We start from the raw sequence: 16,092 nt of genomic DNA, 5'->3' as shown, positions 1-16,092 counted from the left end.
CTCTTAATCCACCACTATCACGTCGCAATTATAGAAACATCAATACAATACAAAAACGCAATATAGCAATGCGTGGCATTACAGAGAGAGACGTTTCACATATTGAGGGTGAAAACCATTTTACCAAAGCAAGAAACCCAGTTAAGACTCCAAACATCTACAGTACAACCACAACTGTGCACCTACATCATCTGGAGCAGTTCAGAATCAATATTTGTCTAATAACATGACAAAAACATTAAAAATGTAAATAAAATCCAACCTACTCACCAGAGATTCAGACTCATAATTTGCAGCGCTCCTCAGAGGCTGTAATCCAGTGGTACCGCTCGTATTCACTGGTCTGGAAGTGGTGAACAAACCCTTTCCTGAGCTGAGACAAGCTAGCTAGGCTCTGGGTTGGCCGACCTCCTCACGATGTCTAGCTTTTCTTGAAAAGTCCACCTTGAAAATGTCCGAGACCAAATAAATTTCTCATTCTCCGTCAGACATTGTGGGCATAAAAAAAGTCTAACTCAGATGTATTAATGTGTGCAGAGCTACAGACGTGTTTTGCCAGTCGAACATGGCTTTGACAGTTTCCCTCTGACCAACCAATCAGAGGATGGAAAAATGCTAATGCTATTCTGTGCCAGCGAGCTGCCCTGTGAGGAGAATTTGAAATCTAGTTGGTTAACGAAACAGACCCATTGCTAATATAGTCTAAGGTTCATCGGCCAGCAGTACTGACTATGAAGGCCCTGGGCAGATTAGATTGACATGGCAGCACATAGAGGCTGAAATCTGATTGGACAAAAAATCGAACATCCACATACACGTACTGGAAGCAGTGCAGCTAAAAGAAACACTACGAAATGAAGAAAATAAACTTTTTGGAATAAATTAATACAATTTCATGGAACAAATATTAGTAAAATATTAATATGTAAATGCAGGTCAGTGCTTCTGATAGTGTTTAAGCCAGCAGAGAAGGCTTTGCCGGCCCTGAACGCCCACCACTGATTGCATTCAATGTTCTGGAAAGTTCACAAAACTAGTCAGCTCCTGTTATTACTTTCATTACAGAATCTACAGAGATATGATATGGCATCATTTCGTCACTTCCTCTTGCAAAACTTTCGAAATCTCGACTATATCCTTGTCCTTAATTCTCATTACCATAACATATTAGTGTGAGCTATATATATATATATATATATATATATATATATATATATATATATATATATATATATATATATAAAGATATATATATATATACATACATATATATATATATATATATATATATATATATATATATATATATATATATATATATATATATATTTTGAAAAATAAGTATTTGAACACCCTGCTATTTTCAAGTTCTCCCACTTAGAAATCATGGAGGGGTCTGAAATTGTCATCGTAGGTGCATGTCCACTGTGAGAGACATAATCTAAAAAAAAAAATTCAGAAATCACAATATATGATTTTTAAACTATTTATTTGTATGATACAGCTGCAAATAAGTATTTGAACACCTGTCTATCAGCTAGAATTCTGACCCTCAAAGACCTGTTAGTCTGCCTTTAAAATGTCCCCCTCCACTACATTTATTATCCTAAATTAGATGCACCTGTTTGAGGTCGTTAGCTGCATAAAGACACCTGTCCACCCCATACAATCAGTAAGAATCCAACTACTAACATGGCCAAGACCAAAGAGCTGTCCAAAGACACTAGAGACAAAATTGTACACCTCCACAAGGCTGGAAAGGGCTACAGGGAAATTGCCAAGCAGCTTGGTAAAAAGGTCCACTGTTGGAGCAATCATTAGAAAATGCCAGAAGCTAAACATGACTGTCAATCTCCCTCGGACTGGGGCTCCATGCAAGATCTCACCTCGTGGGGTCTCAATGATCCTAAGGAAGGTGAGAAATCAGCCCAGAACTACACAGGAGGAGCTGGTCAATGACCTGAAAAGAGCTGGGACCACCGTTTCCAAGGTTACTGTTGGTAATACACTAAGACGTCATGGTTTGAAATCATGCATGGCACGGAAGGTTCCCCTGCTTAAACCAGCACATGTCCAGGCACGTCTTAAGTTTGCCAATGACCATTTGGATGATCCAGAGGAGTCATGGGAGAAAGTCATGTGGTCAGATGAGACCAAAATAGAACTTTTGGGTCATAATTCCACTAAACGTGTTTGGAGGAAGAAGAATGATGAGTACCATCCCAAGAACACCATCCCTACTGTGAAGCATGGGGGTGGTAGCATCATGCTTTGGGGGTGTTTTTCTGCACATGGGACAGGGCGACTGCACTGTATTAAGGAGAGGATGACCGGGGCCATGTATTGCGAGATTTTGGGGAACAACCTCCTTCCCTCAGTTAGAGCATTGAAGATGGGTCGAGGCTGGGTCTTCCAACATGACAATGACCTGAAGCACACAGCCAGGATAACCAAGGAGTGGCTCTGTAAGAAGCATATCAAGGTTCTGGCGTGGCCTAGCCAGTCTCCAGACCTAAACCCAATAGAGAATCTTTGGAGGGAGCTCAAACTCCGTGTTTCTCAGCGACAGGCCAGAAACCTGACTGATCTAGAGAAGATCTGTGTGGAGGAGGCCAAAATCCTCCTGCAGTGTGTGCAAACCTGGTGAAAAACTACAGGAAACATTTGACCTCTGTAATTGCAAACAACGGCTACTGTACCAAATATTAACATTCTCAGGTGTTCAAATACTTATTTGCAGCTGTATCATACAAATAAATAGTTACAAAATCATACATTGTGATTTCTGGATTATTTTTTTTTAATTAGGTCTCTCACAGTGGACATGCACCTACGATGACAATTTCAGACCCCTCCATGTTTTCTAAGTGGGAGAACTTGCAAAATAGCAGGGTGTTCAAATACTTATTTTCCTCACTGTATATATATATATATATATATATATATATATATATATATATATATATATATATATATATATAAGAGTAAGAATGTAATACAATCCTCATATGTTTTAAGGACACACATAAAAAGGGCAAGTGTCTTCTTGTCACTCTTCAGCAGTTAACATCTGTATGGCATCAACAGGGTCCCATGCTGGCAAAATAACAAGAAAACACCTGACTCAAATTTTTATAGAAAGTCGCAAGTTAAAGGTAAATTGTTAAGTTTGGGGGCGGGGTCTGTCGATTTGTGTAGAGCTTTGTTCCTATAAGATGCAGCGAAATTCTTTTCATGCCTAAATAAAAATGTCCCAACATTTTTTTTAAGGAATTTGTAAATATATTCATCTCTAACACCTGAGCTGAGCTGAAAACCATGACACGATGTGTCAGACCGTGAAATAGTCAGGTAATAGAAACCACAGCTTAATTTGGGTTCTGAGATCCTAAGGCTACAGTGATCACAGAGCAGTGATGGATGAAGTAGATAAAGTAGAGATGCACTCAGTAAAAAAATCACTCCAGTAAAAGTGTCTCTTTAAACTTTCACTTGAGTAAAAGTACAAAAGTACCTTCAAATGTACTTAAGTATCCAACAGTAATGAGGTACAATTCCCATCACCTGATGGGTTAGGGTTAGGGCTAGGGTTAGGGTTAGGGTTAGGGTTAGGGTTAACCCATCAATTCCCATCACCTTTAACTAACGTTTCTGTAGGATATTATGGTGGTGCAGGTTTTCCTGTTAAAGTGCCTCTTATTGTATAGTTCACAATAGAACTTTTCTCCTTTTTGCAAGTTGATAAACTGACTGATGACTCCGACGACTGATATATTATTTGAGCAAACGTTGTCTCAGGAGTCGAAGTCCAGATGCCCTGCCGAGCCGCAGTAGCCCTCGACGAGTGAAAAACGCTACCGAGCCCGAGGCGATACAGTTAGATCCATTTGCATGCATCGTAGCTGGAGGTGTGTATTGTGCCGGATCGTTTCGAAGTCACTACCCAGTGTGTTAATGAGCTTTTCCCCTTCGCACCCTCTGCTCCCGAACAGCGCTTTATCAGCCGCCTCTGATCCTTCAATCAGCACAAACTGCTCTTTCTTCTGTTTGAACATTTCACACGGCGTGCTCTTTCCCCTACTTTTACTCATACAAGGCCTGGATGTGAACAGGGCACCGGGTTATCAGTAATGAGCGCTATGAACACTACTCGGATACAATCAGGGAACTCTTCACTGTAGCATTACTGCACGTCTGGCGTCCTTGTAACATTAAACACGGATAAATACAGCAGGGGTGGTGTGGTATAAACAAAAACCTGTAAAAAGGGTAATAAAATCATATTCGTGTTGTATGTAACTTGCACCATCTCTCGTATTGGATTTTCAGGAAATAAAATCGCAACAGCGCGAAACAGAGTTAAGCAACGAGGAAGAAAACCACGCAAGGTTCCAAAAAAAACACACTTTATTCACATGGCAGTTTGTTTTTAAAAAAAAATGTCATATCAAAAATTTAGTAGAAAAATGCTTGATGTATATAAAAAAAGTGTTTGTACTTTTCGATAATACAAAAAAAAGCAGCAAATAACAAAAACGTTACTGCTGTATGGTTCTTATTGGCCACAATAGGCTTGGTATAAAAAAAGCACATTATAATATTACAAACAAAAGGCACAGTTATATAAAATTAATAAAATAAAAAATTATAAAAAAAGAAATAATTCCAGTGTTTATAAAGCAATACCGTTGACATGCTGAGTTATCATTTTTCTTTTCTTTTTTTTAAAAAAAACAAGTGTTATGAAATGAAGTGTAAAGAAATGTCTCATCAGATCAAAAAGCTCTTATTTTTTGTCACTTAGGCCTTTGATAATGAAAGCATGCTTGGTAAACGTTTTATTTTTGGTAGTAAATCACGATAAAAAAAATCAACACTTTAGTTTTTTTTGTTCAATTGAAATCTTGCTTCGTATCTTTCTTTAATATCGAGTTGAAAAATAGTGCTTAAAGGATCCTAATTCAATCCTAATTTGTATTTTTTTTGTTTTATGAAATGGTAACACTAGTGAAATGATGGGTGTCTTAATAAGGACATACATTATTTCTGAACTTGGCACTTGGAACTATGAGGCACTTGTACTCGGATCAGTGCTTTGGTTAGGAATACGTTGTTTTTTTTGTGTGTGTAGCGCATTTTTAAACATCATTCTGTGTCGTTTGTGAGGCAGCACTTCTGGGCTACGGGATTGTAAATCATGGTAATGCTCGAAGGAAACACGCTCCTTACTGGTAACGCACAGCTATAAGATTAGCGGGATTCACGAATACTGGGGTCCAACACTGACGAATGCGCCTGTCATAGTTAATTATTCTTAATACAAAATAATAAATTATTACAAATTGTTATTTATATTAAAATCCATACAATTAGAGCCCTCATAGACAGTTCAATTTCCCCCACATATAATACAAAATATTATAATACATTATTATTATAAAAATTTTTTTAAAAAAGATGACAAAGTAGAAAAAACAAAGTAGAAAAACAAACCAAAAAAAAAGACGACTTTCGTTTTTTCTTTGGTTGGCTGACTTCCAACAAGGAAACGCACAACTTAATTGAAGGCCGTGCCGTCAAATGAACGGCTCGACGCCTCTCCCAAATCGCGTACCACAATGACTCAACCCCGCCTTAGGAGCGGCCATGGAGTGTTTTCTTTTTTCTTTTTTTTCCCATTATTACAGGATGATTGTCTTCTGTCTCTCAAACTCTCCCCGTGTCTCCTACATGACCAGCGTGCGGGAGCAGAAGCTGTTGAGGTATTTGTGTGCGGGCTCTGAGGGCAGGAGATGGTCCTCGGTTTTCCCGCAATGCACCTGCTCCCATGTGCCCACGTGCTGAAAAAAGGAGGAGGAGGAGGAGAAAAAGGAGAAGAGGGAACAGCAGACAGGTAAGAGACAGGTAAGAGACGTACAAAGATAAAGAATATGACGAGCGGCAAAGTTTTATGGCTTTATAGCGTAATACGACACCTGGATTCGAGGCGTAAAGTTAACACGTTTTCCGCCTATTCTAAATACCTTTATACTCAACGCAACACTGTTCTCGCAAAATCATTGAGGGAAATTGATCTTTTTTTTTTTTGAGTTACCTGCACTGGGCTGCCCAGAGTTCTGCGTTGCATCTGAGCTGCTTTATGTCCGTCCTCACTCTTCTCCGATCCGGGCAGCATCAGCAGCGAGCTCGACAAAAGATCCTGCGAAGAGACGCAACGGCACAGAGGTCAAATCTTACTCCACTGATAAACCACAGACGAGTGTTCGTTTCGCTATTTCATCTACAGGAGGTCAAACTGAGGACAGAGGTGAAATGTAGGACTGGGTGATGAGGCAATCGATCGAGAGATAATCACCGAGTCATTTTTAAAATACATTTTCCTAATATTTACCGTGGGGGGTTTTTTTCTTTCTTTTTTTTTTTTTGTTTGGTGGTGGTTGTTTTTTTACATTTTTGCCCAAGAATAAAGTTTATAAAATAAAAAAAAACAAGACAAAAAGTACAATCCATATGCTGTTCAGCACAACAGAAAAGCCAAAAGGGCTTATTTAAAGCCACGCTTTTCTAAAGGTAAAGGGGTTTTCTAGGGTTAAGACAAACTCCACTGTAATACAGTCTCACTGCAGACCACAACTGCCATCTGGTATACGTTCCATTCGTATTGTTGCGCGTATCTGTCACACACTCGAACTGCACAATTCTCCGTCCTCAGAACTCACCATTGCACTCGCTACTGTTGCGTCTTACTACGTCATTGTATGTATTTTTTTATTGCACACCTTCTGCAACATGTGCATTCCGATTGGACATCACCATCTTATACATTTGCATAAAAAGTACTTCGTGTTGATGCCTCGTTATTGCTATTTACACCATTATACTGATTCAACGACTTTCCTCTTATCTGTTTTATGTTATTCTGTTTATTGTTAAATATTTGCTGTAGTTTCCCTGTAGCTTCGCTTAAGTGTTTCATTATATTTGTTTTGTATCGTATGTGTTTCAATGACCTCTGTGCATATGACATAATAAAGTTGAAACGCTCGAGTCATAATTTTTTATTCTAATGTTGCTTTCTTATCGTTTAAAGGGATTTTAGATTTCGATTATTCCTGAATCGTTAGATAGGCTCTACAAACCTGTATGATATGCGAAATCTGTGAAATGCATTGCGATGTCGATACACGGTCATGCTGATGTGAAAGGTCACTCACCGGCATATTTTGGGCCGGGCCACTGGAAGGAAAAAGCTGAGTATGAAGACTCTGGCCTTCCCACTGCAGACACGTTGGCTCGACCTACAAGCACAATTCGACCTCGTTCACTGTGTTTTCTACACAATACTAACAGAAATAAATGACACAAGAGACATAAGTACATACAAAAAATGAGTACTGAGGCACTCACTCACCTCTTGTTTAATCTTCTTGAGCGGAGGTTGATCATGATGAGCTCCTCCGACACTCACTTCACATTCCTGAGGCTCCTGTTTAATTCCCCCAACGACCGAGTCTACAGGAGGGCTGTGGGTCTAAACACAACACCACACACTGTCATGAAGGCTCGAAAACAACAGCTTCATCCACACACGTTTCATTTTAAACACACACACACACACACACACACACACACACACACACACACACACACACACACACACACACAAACCCTTACCCTCTTTAGTGGTCCATATTTGGTGTCCTGCAAGGTCAGTGTGGTTTTGAATGGAGTAGGAGTGCGAGGAGAACATTCCAGGATGGAGCGCCTTAGAGGCGGAGTCCTGAACCTGAGGAAAAAAAAAACAAAAAAAACAAAACAAAAGATGATGGTATGAACTTTAACACATTTGATCATCCTGCTGTGTGATCTGAAAGAGTTCATTTAAGTTCTGGTGCACATAAAGAAACCTACATATCATTCTCCTTCTGGTGGTGGAGACTGAGGTCGGGTTGCAGAGGCTTCTGGGGGCACACGGCTGACGGTGAGACGGGGAGACTCTGACCATCCGAGACTGGATTCACGGAAGCATTTAAGAACTGGAAAAAAAACAAAAGAAGGAGATCGCGACCGTCAAGACTTCCTCGTGCACCTGCGCTCGAGTGTGTAAAGGAAAAAACAACCGCAGAATACACTTCAGAAAACGCAGCTGTTTTTAGAACGTTCATGCAAGTTATGAAAGAAGATCTGAAAAAGGAGGTTTTTCTAATTTCCCCATCGCTTATAGGGATGCAAAACTTTATATTAGCTGATCTCATCGTGCGTTTTTTTGTTTTTCTGTTGTTTTTTTATGCGCTCATGAAGTTTTCAGATCCGTGTGTTCGAGGGAGTACGATCCGTGTTCCTGACGGTCGCGTTTGCATTCATACTGATCTGAAAGTGAATAACATTTTAAATGGAGACCAGTTGGTTTCGGAAACGTGTAATAAAAGCGCATGCATCTGCAAAGGTACGAGCTACACTACGACATGCTGGACCTTCTACACACACGTTTTAGACATGAGATGAGAAATCAGAAAGGAACAAGAAATGATAGGATCGCTCCTCTACAGTCTACTACTTGATTAGCAGCAGAAATCCATATAATCAGTTCAGAAAAAAATGTGTTCAGCAGGAGATTCGTTCTATAACTACAGGCGGTCTCTCTGTGGTACCTGAGAGGGAGAAAAGGGCAGGGTGCCCGTGTCGGAGCGCTCGGGAGTGGAGCAAGCGAGCGGCAAAAAGCCGCTGTCCTCGCTGTCCGAGGCTGCGGTCTTATGCGTTTTACAAATATTCGCGATCTTGTCGGCCCATGCAGGGGTTTTCTGAGAAAATCAAGATTATGCAGCGAGGACGTTATTTATCCTGCTCGTAACCTATAATGTACTGGTTTTATCTCACTTGAAAATATACATGTGCAAATTCCAGACGTATACAGACGGTCCCCTGAGTTACGATGGTTCGACTTTTACCGCCTTTTTTTTCTTTCTATAATATACAGTCTTATTGTTATATATCGTTTCGATAAATGATGTACTGTAATTGGTCACATTTAAAAAAAAATGACAGAACACTACCAGACGCTTTAAGACTCCTGAGTAGGCTAGCTTGTCTTACGATATTTGTATTTAAGATACGATGGGAGCGCAGCTCCATAGTAAATCAGGGACTACCTGTATGTATATATGTATATAACACTATTGAATTGATGACACGTTAACGTGTGCGACTGTGAAACTCCTCTATCGACATGTACGTTAGATTCCTTACAGAATCGATATCCATGAACTCCGGTAAGGCTGCCATGATGCCGCTGCTGCCAGCGCCTCCGCTGCCGCTGCCGTTCGTGCTGCTGCTACTGTTCGGGCTGTTCGTGTTCCCGTGGGCGCTCTCTTCCGGAAGGCAGCCTTGCTCCAAGGGCGGGGCTGGGACGGAGACAGCCACGCCCACCGAGGTGTCAGTCAAAGAGCCCCGGCCCCATGTGTAACTGGCCATGGAGATCTGTGAGTGTCAGAGAGAATGAAAGAGAGAGTAAATGATGGAGGAAGAGAGACAGAGAGAGAGAAAGGGAACTTGGCTTGTTGAATGGTGTGTTCGGGAGGGGCGGACGGGGCTTCTGGGTTGCACAAGGAGCTGAACAGAGTTTGTGGTGTGATAAGGGCAGGTTGCATCACTTAGCCAAGCAGTTAGAATGTGAAATAGACCCCCCCAGATGCTTCCTCCAATTATTCACACACTCACACCCACACACACACACACACACACATATACACAAGAACTCACGGGTAGTGCTTGTTGTCCTTTCAGCTCATTCTCTGTCGACATCAGAAGCATCTCAATCTCCTTCACTCTCTTCTCTTTTTCGGGATCTTCTTCATTATAGTGTTTCTGAAGCACACAAAGGAGAAGAAACGAGCACGGGTTAGGATCCAATACACGCCGCCTATTTAACTTAATATCGTTTTTAACAACAGGAGTTGTTGGGGGTCGTTACCTGTATAGCCGCGGTGCCGTGCTGAGGGATGTTAAAAATGTTCAGCTGCAGAGCCAATGGAAACGGCACCTAAACATCGAGTGACGGAACAGACGATGAGTTTTGGGTCACTGTAATGACCAGTCTCCGTTGCATGGATTTTCACTAGAAATGTGTCGGCAGCGCAAATGCAAATAAGCGTTCAAAACATTGTAGCAAAAGAATTAAAAAAAGTGGCGTGCAGCGTAGCGATATGATCTCTGCGCCGGCTGGTACGTACCCGCTGCGGGTCGGAGATGTAGTACGGGTACTGGTTAGTGATGGGGCTGGGTGGCATGGAGCTGCTGGTCGGGTTGTGGCTGTAGTTGAGCAGGTGGGATGTTTTCGTGTATCCGTTGGCGATCGGCGTCGAGCTGACTTTGTGCGCGTGCTGCAGGTAGCCTTCCTGTTCCACTTTACGCCGCATCGTAGAGTTCCAGTGGTTCTTTATGGCGTTGTCGGTTCTGGGCGCGGGGCGATTGTGGGGATTAGAAATATCATCATTAATATATGCAGGACATCATAATAATGAACAACATAAATAGACTGTGAGGACCAAAAGTATTGGGACACCCGACCCCTCCTGCACTATGTGGATCAGCCTTTTGGATGCGGTAGCGTTACATTTTTTGCTTTCACTTGAACGTTCAAAACCTGTTCCAACATGGCACAAATCCAGCTCCATGAAGATATGGTTTAAATGATTTGGAAAAGATGATGATCTTCTTTAGAAGTCTGATCTCACCCTTACTGAAAACCTATGGGAATAATTGTTACTGCACCCCAGGCTTCCGCACTTCACTTCACTACATTTACTTCACTTTACTTTCACCCTTGTGGTTGATGAAATCCACAATCATGTCTTCGAAGAAGGTTGGAGGGAAATATTCGAGCAAATTGGGACGAAATGTGGAATTCGATTCTCAAAAATCCCATACCGAACTCATGACCAGGTGTCCGCAAACTTTTGGCATTGCATCGAAATATCGGTTACTGGTTCGGAGTGATTTTCCGAAGAGATTCTTTCGTCTTACCTCCCAGGGAGCAGTTTAGCGATCTCGGCCCAACGGTTGCCAAGCTTCTCGTGGGCCTGGTAGATGATTCGGTCTTCCTCCTCGGTCCAGGAGGTCTTCTTGACCTCTGGGTTTAAGTGATTATGCCAGCGTTCGCGGCACTGCTTTCCGATGCGGCCCTTTAAGTGCTTCGCTATGACCGACCAGCGTTTCGGACCGTACTTCTGCACCAGCTCGATCACCTGAGATCACCAGAGAAAGAGAGAGTTGTATGAGTAGAGGAAGGCGAGGCGAACGGAGCCCACACGGATGCATACACACAGAAGGGGAACTTGAATTGCGCAACGCCGTTAAACCCGCGCATAGATAGCGGCACTGAACCAAACATCTGTAATTATATCCACCTGCGACCAGTAACTGGCCATAAAGATGGCGATACTGAGTCAGACACCTGCTCTGTACAGTTAATCATTAGTTTCCACTCTACTGTTTTTCTGCTGAAATGGTCGCACAAGACGTAGCTTTCCGAGCTGCCTGATTGGGGCGTGTACACGTACCCTCTGGTCTTCTTCTTTGGTCCACGGTCCTTTAATGAGCTCCGGGTTGAGGACTTTCTGCCAGCGGTGCTGACACTGAACATCTGTGCGGTTCTGCAAGGAGCAGAAAAGAAAAAAAATTATAACACACCTTTTTTTTTTCACGATTATGAAAGCGCAATCGCACATGCGGCGGCTTTAATTACGTCGCGGGACTGTAAATATCACTGACAGGATGTTGCTGGTGTGAATAAGCAAAAGGTCGCTGCGAGATTACGACCTGCTCTGTTTTGTGCTGTGTAATACGCTAACAGGATGTATGTTTGTGTGCGGTCGGTGTTTTAGAACAAGAATTACTGAAGGTGTTAGACTACTCAGATGGCCAGGTGCGTGGATTCCCCTGTGAGCACTTCAGAAATGAAACATCCCCACTTTCTCATTCTCATTTACAGTGATTTATATGAGGCAGAACAGTTTCTGAAACAAAATAAGCCGCCACCATGCGCGTGTGTGTGTGTGTGTGTATATATATATATATATATATAGATGTGTGTGTGTGTGTGTGTGTTTGTGCGTGTCAGCAGGTGCACATCGGATTCTGAAACAAAGCAATTTCCCCACCCTCCCTGGCACTGGCCCAGACTGAGCAAGGGATGCCCATATATGCAAATGGTGCCCTGAACCAGTGCATCTATTCTACCTGAAGCTTCTGCTCATTCACATGCAAATGCTGATATCTAACACACCTCACTCACCTAATCTGACCCTCTCCAAGTCCCAGAATGCACATCCCACACTCACAATGAAAAGAATACGTACAGGCAAAAAGCTGGCAATGACTTTCCAGTCCTCTGAGCCATGATGTTCCACTTGTCTTTTCAGCTTCTCATCCTGTCGAGAACAAAGCAGATGTTATTAATTATTACAGAAGAGATGGTGTGTAGGTAGGTGAAGACTTTTCTAGACAGCTTACTCGTCCCACATGCACTCTGAATGCACTCCAGACAGACAGACAGACAGACAGACAGACAGACAGACAGACAGACAGACATCTCTGGAAAAAAACCCTTTCATATATCGTAATTTGGCTTTCGAACTGTTTTTGTTTATTTTTTATGAATTGTTTTTTTTTATAGATCGACATTTGATCGTACCTCTTCGCGCGTCCATCGTGTTTTGCCGAGGTGCCGTTTTCCAGTTTTGGCTAATGGTGCATCGTAGTCATGATCGTAAATCTCCACATCGTCCTCATCCTCGTCGCTGCTGTAAACACTATAAGGAATAAAGAAAAATAGGACTGTGGATTAAAAAAACCATTGGGGTACAAAAAAACAAAAAAGAGCTCATGTTATGGGAAAGGACGAGTAAACATTAGGATGGGGAAAAAGAAAAAAAAAAGGGGAAGCTGTATAATGAGTGAGAGAAGAAGTCAGGTGTAAGTCAGTGATATGATCAGTAAAGGGTGATGTGAATACAAACCGCCCCCCTGGATGTAGTGAATATTAGAAAAGAAACGAAGGATAACACCGTCAAAACAAAAGTAAAGCAAGCGGCTGAACCTGTAGTGCCAGCGAACTGAGAGAAACCTGTTCTGGTGTTGTTGGTTTCCACAGATACACGGGAAACGTGGATCGGCCCTGTTTCCCCACTGTGGCGTGTTCAGACCTGCTCGGGTCCTGTCACCGCCACATGCTCGACTAACTCACCTGGCCGGCTCCCGGCCAATCGGAAGGGAGCGTGGCGTGCGTGGAAGCCCGTGCTCACCTGGCTTTTGTGTCACAACCTGACGTGCTACGTGTGTTTATGTAAGCCTCGAGCTTATCATTACTGAGTGGCAATAAAACACACAAGACAAGGAAAGGTCTCAGGAGCCCTTTGAGTTGATGAGGTTTACCCCAAGAAAGAGAGAGAAAGGAGATCCTGGGTTTACCTGTGCATTTGCTTACATTGCTATATGCGTATTGTTATAACAACTCTATGAGCTTTCATTATAAAAGCTATATAAGCTATATAAGGTCATATTTTTGGAATGAGTGCAAAAATAAACTTCACTCAAAACTGCTTCTTCTGACTGAACACTTCCTCGTGCTAGAACCATTTCCACCCCAAATGATTTCGTTTTAGAAAAGGTGTTTGTCTTTATCTTTTGGGGTTTTTTTTTTTGCACCCGGGCGCGCGCTCGTGCCACTGTCAGCAGGGCAGTAGAACTCGCGTGACCCCGCAGTTCCTCCGCGTGCGCTCGTGGGTTTTTTTTTTTCTACCTTTTCCTCGCGCGTTTGCACGCTTTATAAACCACCCCAATCGATTTGATACTGCTTTAAAACCGATTACAAACAAACCGGTTGTGAATTGTTCCATGCACAAAATGTTACACGCGTGTCATTTTTTGTTGCAAGTCAAACATCTCAGAAGGTTCCACATGTTGCACAATTTTTTTTTCTTTCAGCACACCATGAACGAGCAGGTCTTAAGGTGATATAATAACCGGGATTAAACCTGGTGTGGGAGCGAGATTAGGGTTTAGATTAGACCCAGACTTTAAGAATGGAGGCTGAAAAGGAGACCAAAAACAAGTGAAGTCTTTTTTCTCCACATGCAAAATAAAAACTCGTTCAGGGGTAAAAAAAAATAATAAACCCAAGAAGAATTTGAGAAAAATCCTTAATTAAACAGGTGCATTTCCGTTGGTAGGTCACCACGGCTGGTCTCCTTTCCATGATTCCTTCGGTTGCGTCCTTTGCCAACTTCACCCCACTCTGGTGCAAACCATGAAACGCTGCTCTACAACTTTTACTCAATAATTATATTATATATATATTATAAATATATTATATACACAATATATATATATATATATATATATATATATATATATATATATATATATATAAACACAAATGCCCCGCTAACCGACCTCCGGATTGCCCCCTCGACCGTCTGCGCGACCGTCGTTCGCCAGCGCGAGCTCGCTCACGCGCTCACATGACCGCCGTGCCACCTGTTCGTGCACGAGACCGAACAATTCGTTTAAAAAAGGTCTGGCAATCAAAAGAAATATACGATACACACTCACGCACGCACGCGCGCGCGCACACACACACACACATATATATATATATATAAAAATAAGGATCGCGTTCCTCCGCGCGCGCATCTTAATACGTTTTCCGCGAGTCCATAATATACTCGATTTCGAATCGCGAGCCTGTAGCGCGCGCTCAGAACCCGTCAGAAGAAGAAGAAGAAGCACTCGCGCATGCACGCAGGCATCCGGCAATTCTACAATAAAGTGCTCTAGAGATAGAAATAAAAAGAAAAATATAAGAATGGAAAAAAAACCAACCTGTGTCTCGGTCGCCTCGCCATCCCGTGTGATGGAAGGTGCGATGAGAAGAAGTTTTAGTGCGCTCAATATGCGTGCGTGTGTGTGTGTGTGTGTGTGTGAGTGACTGAGTGTGTGTGACTGTGTGTGTATATACGCGCGCGTGTGCAGGCGTGCTCGCTATAAACTCCAGGTCCTCACTATGAGGAGGAAGTGGACTGACATTAAGCTCACATTAAATGGTGTGGGGGGGGGAGGGAGGGGAGGGAGTGAGTGAGCGAGGGAGTGAGAGTCAGACTGTAAACACACCACCACCACCACCACCATCCATCCATCCATCCATCCATCAAGACAAAGCTCTGGCACGGCCTCCCCGTTCCCTCCCGCTAAATTTGGCGCGTTTCGCACCGGGGCGCATGCGCAGCCGCTCGGGTGGATTCAGAGCGCCAATTTGGACGCCTGGTCGCGCTAAACTCAAGACGCAGAAAATACACACACGCGCGCGCTCGCACGCGCTTACTTTTATTCCCTCCGAGTGTGTGTGTGTGTGTGTGTGTGTGTGTGTGTGTGTGTGTGTTTCTGGAAGAGCATAAAATGTGAAAGTGGAGAGAACACCGAATTAAAGTTGCTCATTTAATTTAATTAATCCGTAATTATGGCACGTGAAATGTCCTTCATTGCACGGGACATCGCCCGCCCACACACACACACACACACACACACACACACTGTCCACTCTCACTTTCACTTTTAAAGAACCGAAGGTTTCCTCCGTGTACGTTTTTTTTTTTTTTTTGTTAAACGATTTAAGATTGCACATCAGCCCTCTGTTTTCAGAGGAAAGATTAGTGAATTATTGGAAAGGCTCCAGAATCTCCAGATGACGTCACGACCTACTCTTATTAATCGGTCGTGAATAAAAAAAAATATATTTTTAATAGAAAGGTTAATAAATGGTTAATTTTTTTAAAGGATGAAATGTGTATCAGGTCACGGCACCACGGAGGGTTAACATTTCAGAAATAGAAATAAACAAAGAAAGATTGTGCGGTCATGGGTGGGAAAATAAACAACAGTGAAAAGTGTTTGGTTGTCAGGGATAATGGTGATCAATGATTGGTCGGTGGAGTAAATAATGATCAGGGATTAGTCATTGGAAAAATAAGGAAACGCTAGAGATTGATCATTGAGGATAATGTTCATCATTGATTGGTCATCGAGGATAGTCATGAT

At 42.4% G+C, this 16,092-nt stretch overlaps 1 protein-coding gene across 1 annotated transcript; it reads right to left on the bottom strand.

Moving 5' to 3' along the window:
* Window positions 1–4,986: 4,986 nt before the first annotated feature.
* On the bottom strand, window positions 4,987–15,075 carry myb (v-myb avian myeloblastosis viral oncogene homolog). Its single transcript, XM_046870062.1, has 15 exons — window positions 14,881–15,075; window positions 12,692–12,809; window positions 12,357–12,428; window positions 11,559–11,651; window positions 11,023–11,243; window positions 10,230–10,452; window positions 9,971–10,039; window positions 9,760–9,864; window positions 9,247–9,477; window positions 7,912–8,036; window positions 7,675–7,786; window positions 7,412–7,531; window positions 7,215–7,298; window positions 6,095–6,199; window positions 4,987–5,840 (listed from the first exon to the last, which is right to left on the bottom strand). The coding sequence occupies exons 1-15, from the start codon at window positions 14,901–14,903 to the stop codon at window positions 5,727–5,729; spliced, it is 1,815 nt and encodes a 604-aa protein (XP_046726018.1). The 5' UTR covers window positions 14,904–15,075; the 3' UTR covers window positions 4,987–5,726.
* Between the last annotated feature and the right edge of the window lie 1,017 nt (window positions 15,076–16,092).

This window comes from Silurus meridionalis, chromosome 16 (genome assembly GCF_014805685.1).
Source record: "Silurus meridionalis isolate SWU-2019-XX chromosome 16, ASM1480568v1, whole genome shotgun sequence".
In the NCBI taxonomy this organism is placed as follows: Eukaryota; Metazoa; Chordata; class Actinopteri; order Siluriformes; family Siluridae; genus Silurus; species Silurus meridionalis.
Note: the sequence above shows the minus strand (reverse complement) of the source record. Positions and strands in the feature narration are given on the sequence as shown.

Bases quoted from the DNA above. Each gene is read 5' to 3' on its own strand.
- myb (XM_046870062.1), bottom strand. From the start codon at position 14,903: ATGGCGAGGCGACCGAGACACAG. The intron at 10,453-11,022 runs GTAAGACGAAAG...CCCCGCGCCCAG, and splicing joins GCTAAACTGCTCCCTGGGAG to AACCGACAACGCCATAAAGA. The intron at 7,787-7,911 runs GTAGGTTTCTTT...TTTTTTCCTCAG, and splicing joins CACCAGAAGGAGAATGATAT to GTTCAGGACTCCGCCTCTAA.